We start from the raw sequence: 21464 nt of genomic DNA on the forward strand, positions 1-21464 counted from the left end.
GGCGGGGGCTGCACCAAGCGGCTCTCTACTGCCCCCACTGCCCCCCACCTCCTGAGCGTGCGGGTCGGCCCCGGGGGCGTGGGGCGCCCGAGAACCTCCACTCCCTGGCAGCGGCGCGCTCGCCTTCCTGGCGCGCCCAGCAGTTTGCGAAGTGGCCCGGGGAAGGATGGTTCTTGGCTTCATTTCGTGGATTAAAAGTGTCCAAGACGTGGGCAGAGCCGGACGTGGCCCGCCCCCGCCCGCGCGGCGAGAGGGAGGGTCCTCAGGGTCCCGCGGGCCCGCCCCGGCTGGGCGGAGGGGCGGAGTCCTGAGGCGGAGTCTGGGGGCGGAGTCCGGGGCGGGCCGGGGGCGGGCCGGGGGCGGGCCGGGGGCGGGCCGAGGGCGGGAGCGCAGTGGGGTCCCCGGGGCCCAGGCGCGGGCCGCGCTCAGGCCCCGAGCGAGGCGCCTCTGGCTGCCGCACCATGGAATCGGGCACCGAGGAGTTCGAGCTCAACGGCGACCTGCGCCCGGGCTCGCCCGGCTCCCCGGACGCCCCGGTAAGCCCCGCCCCGCCCCGCCCTCGCCGCTGTGCGATCTTGGCCGGCGCCCGCCCTCTCTGGGCCCCGCGCCCGCTGCTCCCCGGGCACCGGGGGTCGCCGGCCGTCTGCGCGCCCGCTTCCGCACTGCGGGGTGCCGGGGTCTCTGCTCCGCGTGCGCCCCCCCCGCCGTCGGGTCCGACGTGCGGTCCGGGAGCTAGGGCCACGCCGGCGGGGTCGCCGGGCGGGCCGGCAGGTGCGTACGCCGAGCCGCGCGGCGGGGTGGCCTGGGCGCCACCTTCCCCCGCCTCCCGTGCCGGCCTCTAACTTCGGCCCCCGCATCCCCTCCCGCTCGTGCGCGCCCGGACGCGCAGGATCCCAGCCTCCGGGCCCGGGGCCAGCAGCGGGCAGACGGTTACGTCACCCGCTGTGTTCGCCGCCACCGCACTATCCAGTGCGTGCCCCGATGGGGAACTTGAGACCGCTGTGGCTCCGCTCCTGTCTCCACCGCGGCCTCTGCAAAACATGCACTCCTGGCCTCGGACGGCCGTGGGCATGGGACAGGCGCTGGCAGTGGTCCCGACTTCCACTTTACAAGTGGTGGCTCCCCCGCTGCCCCTGGGTCCTGTGGGGGGCGGGGGGGGGGGCTATCCGTGCCCTGTTCCCTGGGCCCAGAACTTCTCCAGCACCTCTGTTTGTGATGCAGTCCTGGGCATGGCTCTCTGGTGACTTGTTGACTTTGAACATTCTTTCACTTTCTGACCCCCTGGCGATGGGGGCAGGGATGGCCGTCTCCCAGCCATGTGAACCGGGCTGGGGCAGCGCGGCTCAGCTGTGGGGAATAGGCCAGGTTGGGGGTGGGGGAGGACATTGGGGTGAGTGAGACCCCGATGGCAGGGCAGGCCCCCTGTGTGCTGTTGACCCCACTAATCCTCTCCATTCTCTCCATCCTTGTCTGTTCTTGACAGAGGCTTTCTGGGGCCCAGCCTCTGTGCTGACCCTTCAGGAAAGCCTGACTGCCCTAGGGTGGCACAGGATGTTTGTCCCTGGGTTGGTGGTGAGGAAACTGAGGACCGAGAAGGTCCTTGAGTGACCTGCCCTGGCATGTAAGCCCTTCAGAGCTGTGGGTGTGCATACTCGGGGAGGCTGCCTCACCTCTCAGGGCCTCCCGTGCACGGTCTGGAAAGGGAGAAATAATCCGACCCCCCCCACACACACCCCAGTTGGAAAGGAGGGATCCTGCTCACCTCCCAACCTGTGGCTGCGCCTTCCAGTCCAGCCTCTCTCTACTCCCCTCAGCTTTGGCAGGCAGGATCCTGTGAACCCCAGGCCCAGGGAGGTCAGGTGGGAGATGCCTCCCCCATCATCACTGAGCCGCTAGGTCAGTGCTGAGACCAGCCCAGGCGGAGAGACCAAGGCCAGAGCCTGGAGCCCTGCTGTGTGGGTGGGGGGCAGGGGGGTCAGGAGGGCTCCTGCACAGGGGGCTGCTGGCGCTGCGTGCTGCAGGACCCGACTGTGGTGCGGCTTGGCCGTCTGCCATGTGGGCAAGGACATCCCAAGCAGAGAGAACAGCAAGGGAAAGGCCCGAGCAAGTCTGGGGAGGACATGTGTGACAGGAGGTCAGGCCCTTCCATGGCCCCCGAGAGCCGGTGTGGGTGTGGGTGTCTCCTGGAAGGATCTCACCGTGCCTGCGGCCCAGACCCACGTAGCACCACTCCCCAGCCTCTGCCTCGCCCTCCCACCTTCAGGACCTGCCTTGTTGTGTCTGCGGGACGTTACTCTGTCTCAGTTTCTCCTCTGTGATGTGGGATGGTAGCAATGTCTTTCGTCAGAGATCGTGGTGAGGACCACATGGGCTCGTGCGTGTGCTGGGCACAGTGTCCACGTTCCTGCCCGCTGCTGGTGATGACTCCAGGGTGGCTCCTTTCCCCGTGGCAGGAACCCTGTGGACAGGCACAGCCTTTTCTTCACAGCACCTGCTCAAATCTGAGCCTCCGGCACCCGTGTGAGGAAGTCTCACTGGCGAGAGGGGCGACCCCTGGGGTCTTTGGATGTGCCGAGTGGAACAGGAGCCCTGGACGGCAGAGTGGGTGGGCTAGGTTGGTCCTATGTCCCCAGCACAGCCCTGGCGGCGGGGGGTGCTGACTGGGGGGCCCAGGCCGAAAGCCCCTGTCAGCCTCAGGACACCCACTGAGGGCTGGAGTGTCCTCTAGTGGGAAGTGGGGGGGGGGGGGTCACTCGCTTCCCAGGGTGGCCGGGCTCAGGGAAGAGCCCTCCGTGCAACCGCTGAGCAGATGGACCCCGCAGGTGCTCCTCACCCCGTGCCTGTGCCCCCACGGCCCTCACGGAGGCCAGGCTGCCCGGGGCCCCTGCAGGAGAGAGTTGGTGTCTCTCTCACCTGCGGCTGGTGGCAGGACGAGTAGCAAACCTGAATGTTGTGTGAAAATGACCCTCGGCTGTGTCCTGCCCGGGGTGTCTCTCGGCTTGGGGGCAGCTGCATTGGACCTTGTGGTGGCCACTGGGGCCACAGCCAGCGGAGGACACAGCAGGGGGGGAGCAGGGGGGTGGGGCGTGGCTCCGGGGGCTGCATCTGGGCTCTCTCCCTCACTTCTGCTTTCCCGGAAAGATCCTGAGGCTGGCAGGGTCTTGGCCAAGTTCTAAAAGGCCTCGGGGTCACTGCCGGCCAGTGCTGAGCCCACAGGAAGCAGGTCTGCCCAGCCCATGGCCCAGCTGCTGTGGGAAACCCCCTCCCTCTGCCCCGCACCGAGACTTCCTGTGGGGACACTGACAGGGACACTGACATGGAGCGAGACACCTCTCAGTGCTGGCCTTGTGGCCTCCGTGCCAGGCATGAGCGATGGCACATGGCCAGATGGGTGGGTCAGATGAGGGATACTCCAGGTCTTGCCAGACCCACCTCGGTTCTCAGGTCCCTCCCCAGAGGGAAGGACTCCAGAGCCCCGTTCCCACCGGCACCTACTGTGCCCAAGCAGAGGAGCTGTGGTGGCCCAGGCCCTGGGTCCTGCTCAGGGCACACGGCCATTTCCTGGGCTTGTCCTTTCTCTTGTTGTTCGGATCTATTGTTCCAAATCCGTGCAGCTCATTTAGCAGGCCGGCTGCCCTGGCTGGCTGGGCTCGAACAGACCAAAGGGCCTCTGCACCCCTCATTCAGTCTGATCGCCCATTTTGGAGATGAGGAAACTGAGGCACAGAACCCTGGTGTGGGATTCAGGGGTCTTGGGGAGAGGTGCCAGCGGGAGTCCTACCCTAGCTCCTCACAGGGCAGCCGATGGACGCCATGGATTTGGTGGGGGCCTTGGTCTCTTCCAAAAACATGAAGGTGGGTTCTGGGCAGGGGCTCCCGTTCCACACTTCCACGCAGCAGTCAGGGCGGGCAGGATGGGGGGCGGTCAGCAACCCAGACCCCTGGCTCCTCCCAGGCCTGGCCTCAACTCCCCGGGGAGCTGGAGGCTGGGGTGGGCACGCCGTCTCCTCTACCCGAGCCTGGGCTGGACTGGAGTGTTTCCGTGAAGCTACGGCCGAAGCAGGCACTTGGGCGCTGCAGATCTGGGCTCACATCCGTCCCAGTTCCCTCCCTGTCCGGGCTGAGGACAGCACTGTGGCCCTGGGCTAGCTGCGAACGCCCCCAGGCCCTCTGTCTACAGAAGGCGGGCCTCCCTCCTGGGCTCTGGCTCCCAACCCACAAGGCTCCTTCCTGGATTTTAGGGGGAGAACTCCAGAGCTCACCTGCCGCTTCGCCCGGCTCCCGATACCACCGTTGAGGTTTAGGGGAGTCCTCCTGGCCCTGGGGACACATTAACCAGGGTGTTTGTTCCCTGCGCTACTCAGGTCATGGCCAGAGGTCTGTGTGGGAGGTTCCCAGCGTGGCTCCCGGCAGCCAGGCTGGCAGTTCAGACCGAGGGCTCCGACGGCCTTCCCACCCTGCCCCGCTAGACTGTGCCCGGGACAGCGGGCTCTCTGGGGCAGACAGGCCAGGTTGGAGGGTTGATGCTCCCTGTCCACTAGAGGGGAGCTTCCCAGAGTGCAGCCCGGGGCACACAGATGGGGAGACTGAGGCCAGCTACAGGGAGCACGTTGTCGAGGCCACACAGCCAGGCTGTGGTGAGCGGGGCTTGACTGGCCTCCTGGCTGGCACCCCTTATCCCTGCACGGGTTGAACAGGAAGCAGATGGCTGCGTGGGCAGGAAGTGCCCTGCACCAGGAGGGGCGTGCTTGCCACTTGGGGCTCTGAGGCAGTGGCCAGATCCACCAGAACCTCAGGATGCCTGCTCCTGGCCCTGTCAGACACACGGAGACTGAGGCCCAGAGGGGGTCGCACACACGGGAGACTGAGGCCCAGAGGGGGTCGCACACACGGGAGACTGAGGCCCAGAGGGGGTCGCACACACGGGAGACTGAGGCCCAGAGGGGGTCGCACACACGGGAGACTGAGGCCCAGAGGGGGTTGCACACACGGGAGACTGAGGCCCAGAGGGGGTCACACACACAGAGGCTGAGGCCCAGAGGGGGTCGCACACACGGGAGACTGAGGCCCAGAGGGGGTCGCACACACGGGAGACTGAGGCCCAGAGGGGTCGCACACATGGGAGACTGAGGCCCAGAGGGGGTCGCACACACAGAGTCTGAGGCCCAGAGGGGTCGCACACATGGGAGACTGAGCCCCAGAGGGGGTCGCACACACGGGAGACTGAGGCCCAGAGGGGGTCGCACACACGGGAGACTGAGGCCCAGAGGGGGTCGCACACACGGGAGACTGAGGCCCAGAGGGGGTCGCACACACGGGAGACTGAGGCCCAGAGGGGGTCGCACACACGGGAGACTGAGGCCCAGAGGGGGTCGCACACACGGGAGACTGAGGCCCAGAGGGGGTCGCACACACGGGAGGCTGAGGCCCAGAGGGGGTCGCACACACAGAGGCTGAGGCCGCACACACAGAGTCTGAGGCCCAGAGGGGTCGCACACATGGGAGACTGAGCCCCAGAGGGGGTCGCACACACAGAGACTGAGGCCCAGAGGGGGTCGCACACACGGGAGACTGAGGCCCAGAGGGGGTCGCACACACGGGAGACTGAGGCCCAGAGGGGGTCGCACACACGGGAGACTGAGGCCCAGAGGGGGTTGCACACACAGAGGCTGAGGCCGCACACACAGAGTCTGAGGCCCAGAGGGGTCGCACACATGGGAGACTGAGCCCCAGAGGGGGTCGCACACACAGAGACTGAGGCCCAGAGGGGGTCGCACACACGGGAGACTGAGGCCCAGAGGGGGTCGCACACACGGGAGACTGAGGCCCAGAGGGGGTCGCACACACGGGAGACTGAGGCCCAGAGGGGGTCGCACACACGGGAGACTGAGGCCCAGAGGGGGTTGCACACACGGGAGACTGAGGCCCAGAGGGGGTCACACACACAGAGGCTGAGGCCCAGAGGGGGTCGCACACACGGGAGACTGAGGCCCAGAGGGGGTCGCACACACGGGAGACTGAGGCCCAGAGGGGTCGCACACATGGGAGACTGAGGCCCAGAGGGGGTCGCACACACAGAGTCTGAGGCCCAGAGGGGTCGCACACATGGGAGACTGAGCCCCAGAGGGGGTCGCACACACGGGAGACTGAGGCCCAGAGGGGGTCGCACACACGGGAGACTGAGGCCCAGAGGGGGTCGCACACACGGGAGACTGAGGCCCAGAGGGGGTCGCACACACGGGAGACTGAGGCCCAGAGGGGGTCGCACACACGGGAGACTGAGGCCCAGAGGGGGTCGCACACACAGAGACTGAGGCCCAGAGGGGGTCGCACACACGGGAGACTGAGGCCCAGAGGGGGTCGCACACACGGGAGACTGAGGCCCAGAGGGGGTCGCACACACGGGAGACTGAGGCCCAGAGGGGGTTGCACACACAGAGTCTGAGGCCCAGAGGGGGTCGCACACACAGAGGCTGAGGCCGCACACACAGAGTCTGAGGCCCAGAGGGGTCGCACACATGGGAGACTGAGCCCCAGAGGGGGTCGCACACCCAGAGACTGAGGCCCAGAGGGGGTCGCACACACGGGAGACTGAGGCCCAGAGGGGGTCGCACACACGGGAGACTGAGGCCCAGAGGGGGTCGCACACACGGGAGACTGAGGCCCAGAGGGGGTCGCACACACGGGAGACTGAGGCCCAGAGGGGGTCGCACACACGGGAGACTGAGGCCCAGAGGGGGTCGCACACACGGGAGACTGAGGCCCAGAGGGGGTCGCACACACGGGAGACTGAGGCCCAGAGGGGGTTGCACACACGGGAGACTGAGGCCCAGAGGGGGTCACACACACAGAGGCTGAGGCCCAGAGGGGGTCGCACACACGGGAGACTGAGGCCCAGAGGGGGTCGCACACACGGGAGACTGAGGCCCAGAGGGGTCGCACACATGGGAGACTGAGGCCCAGAGGGGGTCGCACACACAGAGTCTGAGGCCCAGAGGGGTCGCACACATGGGAGACTGAGCCCCAGAGGGGGTCGCACACACGGGAGACTGAGGCCCAGAGGGGGTCGCACACACGGGAGACTGAGGCCCAGAGGGGGTCGCACACACGGGAGACTGAGGCCCAGAGGGGGTCGCACACACGGGAGACTGAGGCCCAGAGGGGGTCGCACACACGGGAGACTGAGGCCCAGAGGGGGTCGCACACACGGGAGACTGAGGCCCAGAGGGGGTCGCACACACGGGAGGCTGAGGCCCAGAGGGGGTCGCACACACAGAGGCTGAGGCCGCACACACAGAGTCTGAGGCCCAGAGGGGTCGCACACATGGGAGACTGAGCCCCAGAGGGGGTCGCACACACAGAGACTGAGGCCCAGAGGGGGTCGCACACACGGGAGACTGAGGCCCAGAGGGGGTCGCACACACGGGAGACTGAGGCCCAGAGGGGGTCGCACACACGGGAGACTGAAGCCCAGAGGGGGTTGCACACACAGAGGCTGAGGCCGCACACACAGAGTCTGAGGCCCAGAGGGGTCGCACACATGGGAGACTGAGCCCCAGAGGGGGTCGCACACACAGAGACTGAGGCCCAGAGGGGGTCGCACACACGGGAGACTGAGGCCCAGAGGGGGTCGCACACACGGGAGACTGAGGCCCAGAGGGGGTCGCACACACGGGAGACTGAGGCCCAGAGGGGGTCGCACACACGGGAGACTGAGGCCCAGAGGGGGTTGCACACACGGGAGACTGAGGCCCAGAGGGGGTCACACACACAGAGGCTGAGGCCCAGAGGGGGTCGCACACACGGGAGACTGAGGCCCAGAGGGGGTCGCACACACGGGAGACTGAGGCCCAGAGGGGTCGCACACATGGGAGACTGAGGCCCAGAGGGGGTCGCACACACAGAGTCTGAGGCCCAGAGGGGTCGCACACATGGGAGACTGAGCCCCAGAGGGGGTCGCACACACGGGAGACTGAGGCCCAGAGGGGGTCGCACACACGGGAGACTGAGGCCCAGAGGGGGTCGCACACACGGGAGACTGAGGCCCAGAGGGGGTCGCACACACGGGAGACTGAGGCCCAGAGGGGGTCGCACACACGGGAGACTGAGGCCCAGAGGGGGTCGCACACACAGAGACTGAGGCCCAGAGGGGGTCGCACACACGGGAGACTGAGGCCCAGAGGGGGTCGCACACACGGGAGACTGAGGCCCAGAGGGGGTCGCACACACGGGAGACTGAGGCCCAGAGGGGGTTGCACACACAGAGTCTGAGGCCCAGAGGGGGTCGCACACACAGAGGCTGAGGCCGCACACACAGAGTCTGAGGCCCAGAGGGGTCGCACACATGGGAGACTGAGCCCCAGAGGGGGTCGCACACCCAGAGACTGAGGCCCAGAGGGGGTCGCACACACGGGAGACTGAGGCCCAGAGGGGGTCGCACACACGGGAGACTGAGGCCCAGAGGGGGTCGCACACACGGGAGACTGAGGCCCAGAGGGGGTCGCACACACGGGAGACTGAGGCCCAGAGGGGGTCGCACACACGGGAGACTGAGGCCCAGAGGGGGTCGCACACACGGGAGACTGAGGCCCAGAGGGGGTCGCACACACGGGAGACTGAGGCCCAGAGGGGGTCGCACACACGGGAGACTGAGGCCCAGAGGGGGTTGCACACACGGGAGACTGAGGCCCAGAGGGGGTCACACACACAGAGGCTGAGGCCCAGAGGGGGTCGCACACACGGGAGACTGAGGCCCAGAGGGGGTCGCACACACGGGAGACTGAGGCCCAGAGGGGTCGCACACATGGGAGACTGAGGCCCAGAGGGGGTCGCACACACAGAGTCTGAGGCCCAGAGGGGTCGCACACATGGGAGACTGAGCCCCAGAGGGGGTCGCACACACGGGAGACTGAGGCCCAGAGGGGGTCGCACACACGGGAGACTGAGGCCCAGAGGGGGTCGCACACACGGGAGACTGAGGCCCAGAGGGGGTCGCACACACGGGAGACTGAGGCCCAGAGGGGGTCGCACACACGGGAGACTGAGGCCCAGAGGGGGTCGCACACACGGGAGACTGAGGCCCAGAGGGGGTCGCACACACGGGAGGCTGAGGCCCAGAGGGGGTCGCACACACAGAGGCTGAGGCCGCACACACAGAGTCTGAGGCCCAGAGGGGTCGCACACATGGGAGACTGAGCCCCAGAGGGGGTCGCACACACAGAGACTGAGGCCCAGAGGGGGTCGCACACACGGGAGACTGAGGCCCAGAGGGGGTCGCACACACGGGAGACTGAGGCCCAGAGGGGGTCGCACACACGGGAGACTGAGGCCCAGAGGGGGTTGCACACACAGAGGCTGAGGCCGCACACACAGAGTCTGAGGCCCAGAGGGGTCGCACACATGGGAGACTGAGCCCCAGAGGGGGTCGCACACACAGAGACTGAGGCCCAGAGGGGGTCGCACACACGGGAGACTGAGGCCCAGAGGGGGTCGCACACACGGGAGACTGAGGCCCAGAGGGGGTCGCACACACGGGAGACTGAGGCCCAGAGGGGGTCGCACACACGGGAGACTGAGGCCCAGAGGGGGTTGCACACACGGGAGACTGAGGCCCAGAGGGGGTCACACACACAGAGGCTGAGGCCCAGAGGGGGTCGCACACACGGGAGACTGAGGCCCAGAGGGGGTCGCACACACGGGAGACTGAGGCCCAGAGGGGTCGCACACATGGGAGACTGAGGCCCAGAGGGGGTCGCACACACAGAGTCTGAGGCCCAGAGGGGTCGCACACATGGGAGACTGAGCCCCAGAGGGGGTCGCACACACGGGAGACTGAGGCCCAGAGGGGGTCGCACACACGGGAGACTGAGGCCCAGAGGGGGTCGCACACACGGGAGACTGAGGCCCAGAGGGGGTCGCACACACGGGAGACTGAGGCCCAGAGGGGGTCGCACACACGGGAGACTGAGGCCCAGAGGGGGTCGCACACACAGAGACTGAGGCCCAGAGGGGGTCGCACACACGGGAGACTGAGGCCCAGAGGGGGTCGCACACACGGGAGACTGAGGCCCAGAGGGGGTCGCACACACGGGAGACTGAGGCCCAGAGGGGGTTGCACACACAGAGTCTGAGGCCCAGAGGGGGTCGCACACACAGAGGCTGAGGCCGCACACACAGAGTCTGAGGCCCAGAGGGGTCGCACACATGGGAGACTGAGCCCCAGAGGGGGTCGCACACCCAGAGACTGAGGCCCAGAGGGGGTCGCACACACGGGAGACTGAGGCCCAGAGGGGGTCGCACACACGGGAGACTGAGGCCCAGAGGGGGTCGCACACACGGGAGACTGAGGCCCAGAGGGGGTCGCACACACGGGAGACTGAGGCCCAGAGGGGGTCGCACACACGGGAGACTGAGGCCCAGAGGGGGTCGCACACACGGGAGACTGAGGCCCAGAGGGGGTCGCACACACGGGAGACTGAGGCCCAGAGGGGGTCGCACACACGGGAGACTGAGGCCCAGAGGGGGTCGCACACACGGGAGACTGAGGCCCAGAGGGGGTCGCACACACGGGAGACTGAGGCCCAGAGGGGGTCGCACACACGGGAGACTGAGGCCCAGAGGGGGTCGCACACACGGGAGACTGAGGCCCAGAGGGGGTCGCACACACGGGAGACTGAGGCCCAGAGGGGGTCGCACACACGGGAGACTGAGGCCCAGAGGGGGTTGCACACACAGAGTCTGAGGCCCAGAGGGGGTCGCACACACAGAGGCTGAGGCCGCACACACAGAGTCTGAGGCCCAGAGGGGTCGCACACATGGGAGACTGAGCCCCAGAGGGGGTCGCACACCCAGAGACTGAGGCCCAGAGGGGGTCGCACACACGGGAGACTGAGGCCCAGAGGGGGTCGCACACACGGGAGACTGAGGCCCAGAGGGGGTCGCACACACGGGAGACTGAGGCCCAGAGGGGGTCGCACACACGGGAGACTGAGGCCCAGAGGGGGTCGCACACACGGGAGACTGAGGCCCAGAGGGGGTCGCACACACGGGAGACTGAGGCCCAGAGGGGGTCGCACACACGGGAGACTGAGGCCCAGAGGGGGTCGCACACACGGGAGACTGAGGCCCAGAGGGGGTCGCACACACGGGAGACTGAGGCCCAGAGGGGGTCGCACACACGGGAGACTGAGGCCCAGAGGGGGTCGCACACACGGGAGACTGAGGCCCAGAGGGGGTCGCACACACGGGAGACTGAGGCCCAGAGGGGGTCGCACACACGGGAGACTGAGGCCCAGAGGGGGTCGCACACACGGGAGACTGAGGCCCAGAGGGGGTTGCACACACGGGAGACTGAGGCCCAGAGGGGGTCACACACACAGAGGCTGAGGCCCAGAGGGGGTCGCACACACGGGAGACTGAGGCCCAGAGGGGGTCGCACACACGGGAGACTGAGGCCCAGAGGGGTCGCACACATGGGAGACTGAGGCCCAGAGGGGGTCGCACACACAGAGTCTGAGGCCCAGAGGGGTCGCACACATGGGAGACTGAGCCCCAGAGGGGGTCGCACACACGGGAGACTGAGGCCCAGAGGGGGTCGCACACACGGGAGACTGAGGCCCAGAGGGGGTCGCACACACGGGAGACTGAGGCCCAGAGGGGGTCGCACACACGGGAGACTGAGGCCCAGAGGGGGTAGCACACACGGGAGACTGAGGCCCAGAGGGGGTCGCACACACGGGAGACTGAGGCCCAGAGGGGGTCGCACACACGGGAGGCTGAGGCCCAGAGGGGGTCGCACACACAGAGGCTGAGGCCGCACACACAGAGTCTGAGGCCCAGAGGGGTCGCACACATGGGAGACTGAGCCCCAGAGGGGGTCGCACACACAGAGACTGAGGCCCAGAGGGGGTCGCACACACGGGAGACTGAGGCCCAGAGGGGGTCGCACACACGGGAGACTGAGGCCCAGAGGGGGTCGCACACACGGGAGACTGAGGCCCAGAGGGGGTTGCACACACAGAGGCTGAGGCCGCACACACAGAGTCTGAGGCCCAGAGGGGTCGCACACATGGGAGACTGAGCCCCAGAGGGGGTCGCACACACAGAGACTGAGGCCCAGAGGGGGTCGCACACACGGGAGACTGAGGCCCAGAGGGGGTCGCACACACGGGAGACTGAGGCCCAGAGGGGGTCGCACACACGGGAGACTGAGGCCCAGAGGGGGTCGCACACACGGGAGACTGAGGCCCAGAGGGGGTTGCACACACGGGAGACTGAGGCCCAGAGGGGGTCACACACACAGAGGCTGAGGCCCAGAGGGGGTCGCACACACGGGAGACTGAGGCCCAGAGGGGGTCGCACACACGGGAGACTGAGGCCCAGAGGGGTCGCACACATGGGAGACTGAGGCCCAGAGGGGGTCGCACACACAGAGTCTGAGGCCCAGAGGGGTCGCACACATGGGAGACTGAGCCCCAGAGGGGGTCGCACACACGGGAGACTGAGGCCCAGAGGGGGTCGCACACACGGGAGACTGAGGCCCAGAGGGGGTCGCACACACGGGAGACTGAGGCCCAGAGGGGGTCGCACACACGGGAGACTGAGGCCCAGAGGGGGTCGCACACACGGGAGACTGAGGCCCAGAGGGGGTCGCACACACAGAGACTGAGGCCCAGAGGGGGTCGCACACACGGGAGACTGAGGCCCAGAGGGGGTCGCACACACGGGAGACTGAGGCCCAGAGGGGGTCGCACACACGGGAGACTGAGGCCCAGAGGGGGTTGCACACACAGAGTCTGAGGCCCAGAGGGGGTCGCACACACAGAGGCTGAGGCCGCACACACAGAGTCTGAGGCCCAGAGGGGTCGCACACATGGGAGACTGAGCCCCAGAGGGGGTCGCACACCCAGAGACTGAGGCCCAGAGGGGGTCGCACACACGGGAGACTGAGGCCCAGAGGGGGTCGCACACACGGGAGACTGAGGCCCAGAGGGGGTCGCACACACGGGAGACTGAGGCCCAGAGGGGGTCGCACACACGGGAGACTGAGGCCCAGAGGGGGTCGCACACACGGGAGACTGAGGCCCAGAGGGGGTCGCACACACGGGAGACTGAGGCCCAGAGGGGGTCGCACACACGGGAGACTGAGGCCCAGAGGGGGTTGCACACACGGGAGACTGAGGCCCAGAGGGGGTCACACACACAGAGGCTGAGGCCCAGAGGGGGTCGCACACACGGGAGACTGAGGCCCAGAGGGGGTCGCACACACGGGAGACTGAGGCCCAGGGGGTCGCACACATGGGAGACTGAGGCCCAGAGGGGGTCGCACACACAGAGTCTGAGGCCCAGAGGGGTCGCACACATGGGAGACTGAGCCCCAGAGGGGGTCGCACACACGGGAGACTGAGGCCCAGAGGGGGTCGCACACACGGGAGACTGAGGCCCAGAGGGGGTCGCACACACGGGAGACTGAGGCCCAGAGGGGGTCGCACACACGGGAGACTGAGGCCCAGAGGGGGTCGCACACACGGGAGACTGAGGCCCAGAGGGGGTCGCACACACGGGAGACTGAGGCCCAGAGGGGGTCGCACACACGGGAGGCTGAGGCCCAGAGGGGGTCGCACACACAGAGGCTGAGGCCGCACACACAGAGTCTGAGGCCCAGAGGGGTCGCACACATGGGAGACTGAGCCCCAGAGGGGGTCGCACACACAGAGACTGAGGCCCAGAGGGGGTCGCACACACGGGAGACTGAGGCCCAGAGGGGGTCGCACACACGGGAGACTGAGGCCCAGAGGGGGTCGCACACACGGGAGACTGAGGCCCAGAGGGGGTTGCACACACAGAGGTTGAGGCCGCACACACAGAGTCTGAGGCCCAGAGGGGTCGCACACATGGGAGACTGAGCCCCAGAGGGGGTCGCACACACAGAGACTGAGGCCCAGAGGGGGTCGCACACACGGGAGACTGAGGCCCAGAGGGGGTCGCACACACGGGAGACTGAGGCCCAGAGGGGGTCGCACACACGGGAGACTGAGGCCCAGAGGGGGTCGCACACACGGGAGACTGAGGCCCAGAGGGGGTTGCACACACGGGAGACTGAGGCCCAGAGGGGGTCACACACACAGAGGCTGAGGCCCAGAGGGGGTCGCACACACGGGAGACTGAGGCCCAGAGGGGGTCGCACACACGGGAGACTGAGGCCCAGAGGGGTCGCACACATGGGAGACTGAGGCCCAGAGGGGGTCGCACACACAGAGTCTGAGGCCCAGAGGGGTCGCACACATGGGAGACTGAGCCCCAGAGGGGTCGCACACACGGGAGACTGAGGCCCAGAGGGGGTCGCACACACGGGAGACTGAGGCCCAGAGGGGGTCGCACACACGGGAGACTGAGGCCCAGAGGGGGTCGCACACACGGGAGACTGAGGCCCAGAGGGGGTCGCACACACGGGAGACTGAGGCCCAGAGGGGGTCGCACACACAGAGACTGAGGCCCAGAGGGGGTCGCACACACGCGAGACTGAGGCCCAGAGGGGGTCGCACACACGGGAGACTGAGGCCCAGAGGGGGTCGCACACACAGAGACTGAGGCCCAGAGGGGGTCGCACACACGGGAGACTGAGGCCCAGAGGGGGTCGCACACACGGGAGACTGAGGCCCAGAGGGGGTCGCACACACGGGAGACTGAGGCCCAGAGGGGGTTGCACACACAGAGTCTGAGGCCCAGAGGGGGTCGCACACACAGAGGCTGAGGCCGCACACACAGAGTCTGAGGCCCAGAGGGGTCGCACACATGGGAGACTGAGCCCCAGAGGGGGTCGCACACCCAGAGACTGAGGCCCAGAGGGGGTCGCACACACGGGAGACTGAGGCCCAGAGGGGGTCGCACACACGGGAGACTGAGGCCCAGAGGGGGTCGCACACACGGGAGACTGAGGCCCAGAGGGGGTCGCACACACGGGAGACTGAGGCCCAGAGGGGGTCGCACACACGGGAGACTGAGGCCCAGAGGGGGTCGCACACACGGGAGACTGAGGCCCAGAGGGGGTCGCACACACGGGAGACTGAGGCCCAGAGGGGGTCGCACACACGGGAGACTGAGGCCCAGAGGGGGTCGCACACACGGGAGACTGAGGCCCAGAGGGGGTTGCACACACGGGAGACTGAGGCCCAGAGGGGGTCGCACACACAGAGGCTGAGGCCCAGAGGGGGTCGCACACACAGACTGAGGCCCAGAGGGGGTCGCACACACAGAGGCTGAGGCCCAGAGGGGGTCGCACACACGGGAGACTGAGGCCCAGAGGGGGTCGCACACACGGGAGACTGAGGCCCAGAGGGGTCGCACACATGGGAGACTGAGGCCCAGAGGGGGTCGCACACACAGAGGCTGAGGCCCAGAGGGGGTCGCACACAGAGACTGAGGCCCAGAGGGGGTCGCACACACGGGAGACTGAGGCCCAGAGGGGGTCGCACACACAGAGGCTGAGGCCCAGAGGGGGTCGCACACAGAGGCTGAGGCCCAGAGGGGGTCACACACATGGGAGACTGAGGCCCAGAGGGGTCGCACACATGGGAGACTGAGCCCCAGAGGGGGTCGCACACACGGAGACTGAGGCCCAGTGGGTGCTGGCTGTCCTAAGGTCACACCACTGGAGCCGTGGGGGTGGGAGGTGCGGAACAGTGGCCGAGTGAGTGCACAGCTCCACCTCGCCGGCCCTGATCCCAGCCCCAGCCCCAGCCCCCTCTGCAGGCCTGAGGGGAACACGGGTCAAACTGCAGCTCTCCCTTGGTCTCTGCTTTGGATAAGGTGCTTCCTGTGCTAGCCTCAGTTTACCCACAGTGAGCGTGAGGACGGGGCGGGGGCACCCGGGACAGGGGAGAGTGGGGACACAGGGTCCCCATGCTGGGGGCACTGACGTGTCATTCTGTATTTGAGTGTGCGTGTGGCTGTAAAGGGCTCGAACGGTTGTGGAAGGCTCAGAATAAAAGGGAATTCTTCCTCCAGCCCAGAGGCCAGCACAGTCAGCCTGGCTGTGCATGTGTGCGTGTGCCTGTTTATAGGTTAACATGTGCGTGTGCCCACATGCGTGTGCACCGAGCATGTGTGCGTATTTGCTCACGTGTGTCTGCTTGTGCGTGTTTATACGTGCATGCGTGTTTACGTGTTTATATACGCGTACACATACACGTGCTTATGGGTGTGTGCTCTTGGGCGTATATGTACCTGGCCACCCTGCCCCCAGCAGGTGGGAGCCCCTCCAAAGGTCTGCGCCCAGCTCTTTTCTCCAGGACTGGAGACCAGGACAGCACTGTGGTGGCCTTGAGGGAAGGTGCTTTGGCACTTCTGGTTTGTGACAGGAGCACATTCCCGCCACAGGCGAGGGACGCCTGCCCCTCGCAGCAGCGCACACGTGATGAGGCGTGGCCAGCCCAGCCACCCGCTGTGGGCACACAGGCCCTTAGGCGGTGGGCTGGGGCGTGTGCGGCCTGGGGCTGGCCCCCCCACAGCTGTGGGCACAGCCGGAGGCTCGCGTGAAGAGGCCAAGCCGCGACCCCGGTGGGGCTGCTGTGTGTGGAGCACCGCAGTCAGCAGTGCAGGGTCGAGGCGGGGCTGGGTTGAGGGCCCAGTGCTCTGATCTGGAATTTTAAACCTAGTGCCTCTGCTACTTAGCCTCCGGGGCTGAATGAAGGCGGGGCTGCCTGACTGCCGCTGTTGCACACGCCCATTCTCCCTTCCTCCTGGTACACTATTCTAGATGAGATTAAGTTTAGTAAGTAAGACACACGGCACAAACGACCCCTGCCCCGTCCCCGCCCCTGCCCCACCCCCACCGTAGTTCAGCATTTTCCAGGGTGAAGTTTCCAGCCGCAGAAGGTACAGGGGGCAGAGAATGCTGCTTTCGCCCCGCCCCTGCAGCCTGCCTCCAGCCTGCATCTTTCATGACTTCCGAAACGCGATCTCCCCTGTGCCCCAGGAGGCGCGGTGCAGGGCCCGGTGGCTCAGGGCCGAGGGGTGCGGGTGCGTCCTGGGGGGCCAGCCAGGGGCAGCTGTGCCCAGGAGAGAGGGGCTTCCTGGAGGTGGTGACCCCTGGGTGGGGCATGGAGGGCTCCAGGAGGCCCAGTGATGTTCTCAGGCAGAGGCACCTCCTGGACAGAAGGCGTCACCCCTGAGGGACTGGGAGAGCAAGCCTCATCACAGATCGTGGTAACGAATGAAAGGGCAAGAGGAGGCTTCTGGGGGCTGCCAGGGTGTCCCGTGTGTGCCCTTAACTCCTGAGGCTCCAAGTTGCGTTAATTGTGTACAGCTTTTTGTATGGGAATGACACCTCAGTAAAGTGGTTTCAAATCGTTTTTAAAAATAAAAATTAGGGAGGCGCCTGGGTGGCTTAGTCCGTTAAACATCTGACTTCTGCTCAGGTCGTGATCTCACTGTTCATGGGTTCGAGCCCCGCGTCGGGCTCTGTGCGGACAGCTCGGAGCCTGGAGCCCGCTTCCGATTCTGAGTCTCCCTCTCTCTCTGCCCCTCCCCTGCTCATGCTCTGTCTCTTTCTCTTTCTCTCTCAAAAACAAACATTAAAACAATTAAAAATAATGATAATAAAAATTCGGGGTGCCTGGGTGGCTCAGTTGGTTGGTTGGGCACCTGACGCTTTGCTTTTAGCTCGGGTCATGATCTCACGGTTCACAATTCTAGCCGCAGGTCGGAATCTTCGCTGACAGTACAGAGCCTGCTTGGGAGTCTCTCTCTCCCTCTCTTTCTGCCCCTCCCCCACTCATGTTCGCCCCCCTCCTGCTCTGTCTCTCCCAAAATAAACTTAAAAAAAAATACAATAAAAGTAAATACATAAAAATTAAAGAAGCAGCTCAGTTTGACTCTACCCCGCTTTGGTAGGTGGCTGGGGGAGCGAGCAGGGTTCCGGTGCCTACACTTCACTTCCTGCCCTGGCCCCCGGCCCGGCCAGGCCCGAGGAGGGCAGGCAGGGGCCCTGGTGGAGTTGTGCCAGGCAGGGGGCCAGAGGCTCCACCCGGGGCCAGACCAGCACATGTGCTGAGGCTGCAGCTTGGTCTCCTAGAGGACTTGATTCGGGAAGGGGGGTGGGGGTGTCTTACAGGGGCTACACAGCCCTGTCCAGACTCTGATCTGTCAAGGAGCCCTTCCCTCTGGGGCCCTGGGCCTCGCCTGCAGGCCCCACGGAGCCCCATCCCGTGCCCAGTGGGGGGGTGGGGCACAGGCGGTGGGGAGGGGCACAGGCCGGGGGGAGGGGGGGTGGCACAGGCTGACCAACCCCTCCCCACAGCCATCCCGCTGGGGCAGGAACCGGCCCATTAACGTGAACCATTACGCCAACAAGAAGAGTGCGGCGGAGAGCATGCTGGACATCGCGCTGCTGATGGCCAACGCGTCCCAGCTGAAGGCCGTCATCGAGCAGGGCCCCGGCTTCGCCTTCTTCGTGCCCCTGGTGGTCCTCATCTCCATCTCCCTCGTGCTGCAGATCGGCGTGGGCGTGCTGCTCATCTTCCTCGGTGTGAGCCTGGGCTGGGGCCCCGGCGGGGGAGGGCCCCGGGGCAGCCCCCACTCAGCCATGCGGTCAGGAGGTGGCCCCCCGTCTCTGTCCCTCCACCCACCCGAGCGAGGCTGCGGGAGAATGTGGTCTACGGGGACTAGCTGGTGGTCCTTCCCCCGGGGGGGAGGGTCAGGGCTCACCTCCACGGCTGGCTGTGTGACCTCGGGCAGGTACCTGACCCCCGTGGGCCTCAGTTGCCTCATCCATGAAGTGGGAGTAAGGGCAGGGCTTTGGGCCCACGTGACAGTCACTAGGCCACTGCCCGCAGCGCTCAGAAAGGCGCCTGCCTGGGTGCGTTCAGCGCCAGCGCGTTGTGCCCTCAAATCCACACCTGGGCCTCGGGCCGTCTCTTCTGCTCCCAGACGGACACCTCTGAGCTTCCGTTCTTGGAGAAGGGGCTGCGGGGCTGAGGCCACAGGCCCGGAAAGCAGTCCGAGCGTGGCGGCAGGCCCAGGTGCAGCGTCGGCTCCCTTCCGCCCACAGTCAGGTACGACCTCAACAACCCCGCGAAGCATGCCAAGCTGGACTTCCTCAACAACCTGGCCACCGGCCTAGTCTTCATCATTGTCGTGGTCAACATCTTCATCACTGCCTTTGGCGTCCAGAAGCCCGTGATGGACGCAGCACCCCGGCAGTAGGGGTTCAGGTGAGCCAGGGAGGGACCCGCCTGCTGCCGTCCACCTGCCGGCCCCGGGCGGGTCTGTCTCTGCCTCGAGGCCACCCGGGCACCCGCTGATCCATGAGCAGACCCTCGTGACCCGCGTCGGTCCTGTGGGGCGCCTCCGGCCGTGTGCACCGTCCCTGGGCACATCCCCTGTCCTTGCTCGGAGGCGAGCACCCACCCAGGGTTGGCCTACCCAGGAGCAGGAGCTGCCATGGCCGGGGGACCCTGGTTCTATGCTCAGCAAAGAAGCCCCTGCACTCTTCGGGGCCTGGGGGCTGCCTCAAGGGCGAATGCGGGTCAGCAGGCCCAGCGTGTGTCATGTGTGCTGCACGTGCGGCCCTGGCCGGGGCGCACACCACAGGTACGTGTGGCCTCGGGCCCAGAGGTTGCTCGTCAGGCCCGCCCCAGAGAAGGGGTGGGCACTGCTGACAGACAGCCACCAGTCCAGCACCGCGGCCGAGTGGAGAGCAGGCTGCCTGAACACTGCCTATGTGTCGGGTGCATGAAAGAAAACTTCCAGGGGGGCCAGCCGGAGGTGGAGGTGGGACCCGGGAGCAGGGCCCACACGTGGCCTGGCTGGGAGCGTCCATTTCCCACTGGCCAGCCATGGGAGTCCCAGCTCACTGCCTGCCTGCTGGCCCTGCCTTGTTAAGTCCGTCTCCCCCAGAATCCTCTGGATGCCAGCCTGCTCTCTTGCTCATGGCGTGATGACCAGGCCGTTTATTAATTGTAATTAAACACAGTCCTGGCCCTCCCTGAGCATCAGCCCAGAGAGGGTCACACGGGTCTGCTCTCTGAGGCCCCCCTTTAAGCCCTGACAGTGACCCAGGAGGGGAAACTGAGGCTTGCCCAAGGCAGAATTGGGCCCTTCTGGCTCTGGAGTTGTAGTGGCTCCAAAGCTCGTGGGCTGGATGCCAGACACGCTGCCAACAGGGGCTGAAAAGAATGGAGCTAGAGGCCCCTCCAGACAGGGTGGCCCTCACACCCCTCTTCTCCCTGCTCGGCAGATGCCCCCAGATCGCACCTGGCCACAGCCACCCAGGTCCCAGGAGCCGCTTCACCCTTGAGGCCCACGTCCCTGTGAGAGGCCCTTCCCGAAACTGGAAGAGCCCGGGCGGGCCCACTAGACCGTGTCCTGGGACGAGCCGCCAGTGGTTAGGCCCCTGCAGACCAGCGCAGGGCCCCTGGAGTCGGGCCCAGGAGGCCGAACTGGGGAAGGGCCGTGGCTGGCGTGGACACACAGCGGCCCAAGGATGGGGGTGAGAGGCCCGGCCGGTGTTGGCCTCAGGACGTTTCCAGAGGGACAAGGAGACCCCCACCCTCTGCCAGCGCAACAAGCATCTGGCCTCGAGCCCCCCATGCCGATGACCTGTGGCGTCTGTGCTTCCTGACCCGGGACTCTGGACCTCAAGTGCCCTGGGCCACGGGCCCTGCCCATGCCTTCCACCAGCAGTGATGGGGCAGAGCCCCCACTTTTATAAGCACCAGTGACCAATAAAGCTAATGCACCTCCTCTCCTGTCTTGGGCCCTGCAGTCTACACTGCAGATGTGTCTGTGCGCTGCGCTCTTGTCTACACTGCAGACCTGCCCGTGTGCTATGTTCTCATCTACACCGCCCACGGGTCTGTGCGCTGTGTTCTCGTCTACACTGCTGCCAGGCATCCCACAGACTTTTCACAGCAGAGCAGACCCTGCATACGCACTCCCCTGCTCAGGCCCGGGCCTCCAGGTGCTCCCTCAGGCCCGCGGGGGCGGGGGCATGTGTAGGACCACTGGCTTGGGGGGCTGTGTCAGTGCCGCAGGAGGGACACTGGTCCCTCGTCCACTTCGGTGGCTTTGGGGTCAGAAGCCAAGACCTGGACCCTCTGAAGAGGTTGGAAGGACAGTGTGCAGGATGACCTTGGGTCGGAGGGACAGCCAGGTGTCACCATATGCCCTCAGGGCACTGGGCCCCTGACCCCCTGGCCTCATGGAAAGTTCCAGCGCTCTCGGATTTCCTGCAGCCTCTCTGCACCTACAACCTGGCTCACTGCGGGGTGCCCAGTGCTGCTGGCCAATCAGGCCGAGGGGGCTGAGGGAAGGGGGACTGGTGCTAGGCGGGCCGCGACCCACAGAGACCCCCAAAGCACCAGTGTTGGCTCCAGGGCGTCTGTCCTGAGGGTCCCCATGCTGGTTGGAGTCCCCTGTTCTCTCTGTCCACCCCTGCAAACTCCAGGGCCTGAGCCCTCGCGCTC

General features: G+C 66.5%; 1 protein-coding gene across 2 annotated transcripts; it reads left to right on the top strand.

Annotated features, from left to right (window-relative positions):
- The first annotated feature begins 369 nt into the window (after positions 1-369).
- Positions 370-20742, top strand: NINJ1 (ninjurin 1). 2 transcript variants are annotated; one of them, XM_047829823.1, is made up of 4 exons: positions 379-536; positions 18299-18524; positions 19049-19211; positions 20237-20742. In XM_047829823.1, the coding sequence occupies exons 1-3, from the start codon at positions 462-464 to the stop codon at positions 19201-19203; spliced, it is 456 nt and encodes a 151-aa protein (XP_047685779.1). In that variant the 5' UTR covers positions 379-461; the 3' UTR covers positions 19204-19211; positions 20237-20742. The 2 variants fall into 2 exon arrangements, with proteins under 2 accessions (XP_047685780.1, XP_047685779.1); XM_047829824.1 differs by lacking the exon at positions 20237-20742 and having other exon boundaries at positions 370-536; positions 18299-18526; positions 19049-19182.
- Positions 20743-21464: the final 722 nt, after the last annotated feature.

The sequence above is a fragment of the Prionailurus viverrinus genome, chromosome D4 (assembly GCF_022837055.1).
Source record: "Prionailurus viverrinus isolate Anna chromosome D4, UM_Priviv_1.0, whole genome shotgun sequence".
Taxonomy (NCBI): Eukaryota; Metazoa; Chordata; class Mammalia; order Carnivora; family Felidae; genus Prionailurus; species Prionailurus viverrinus.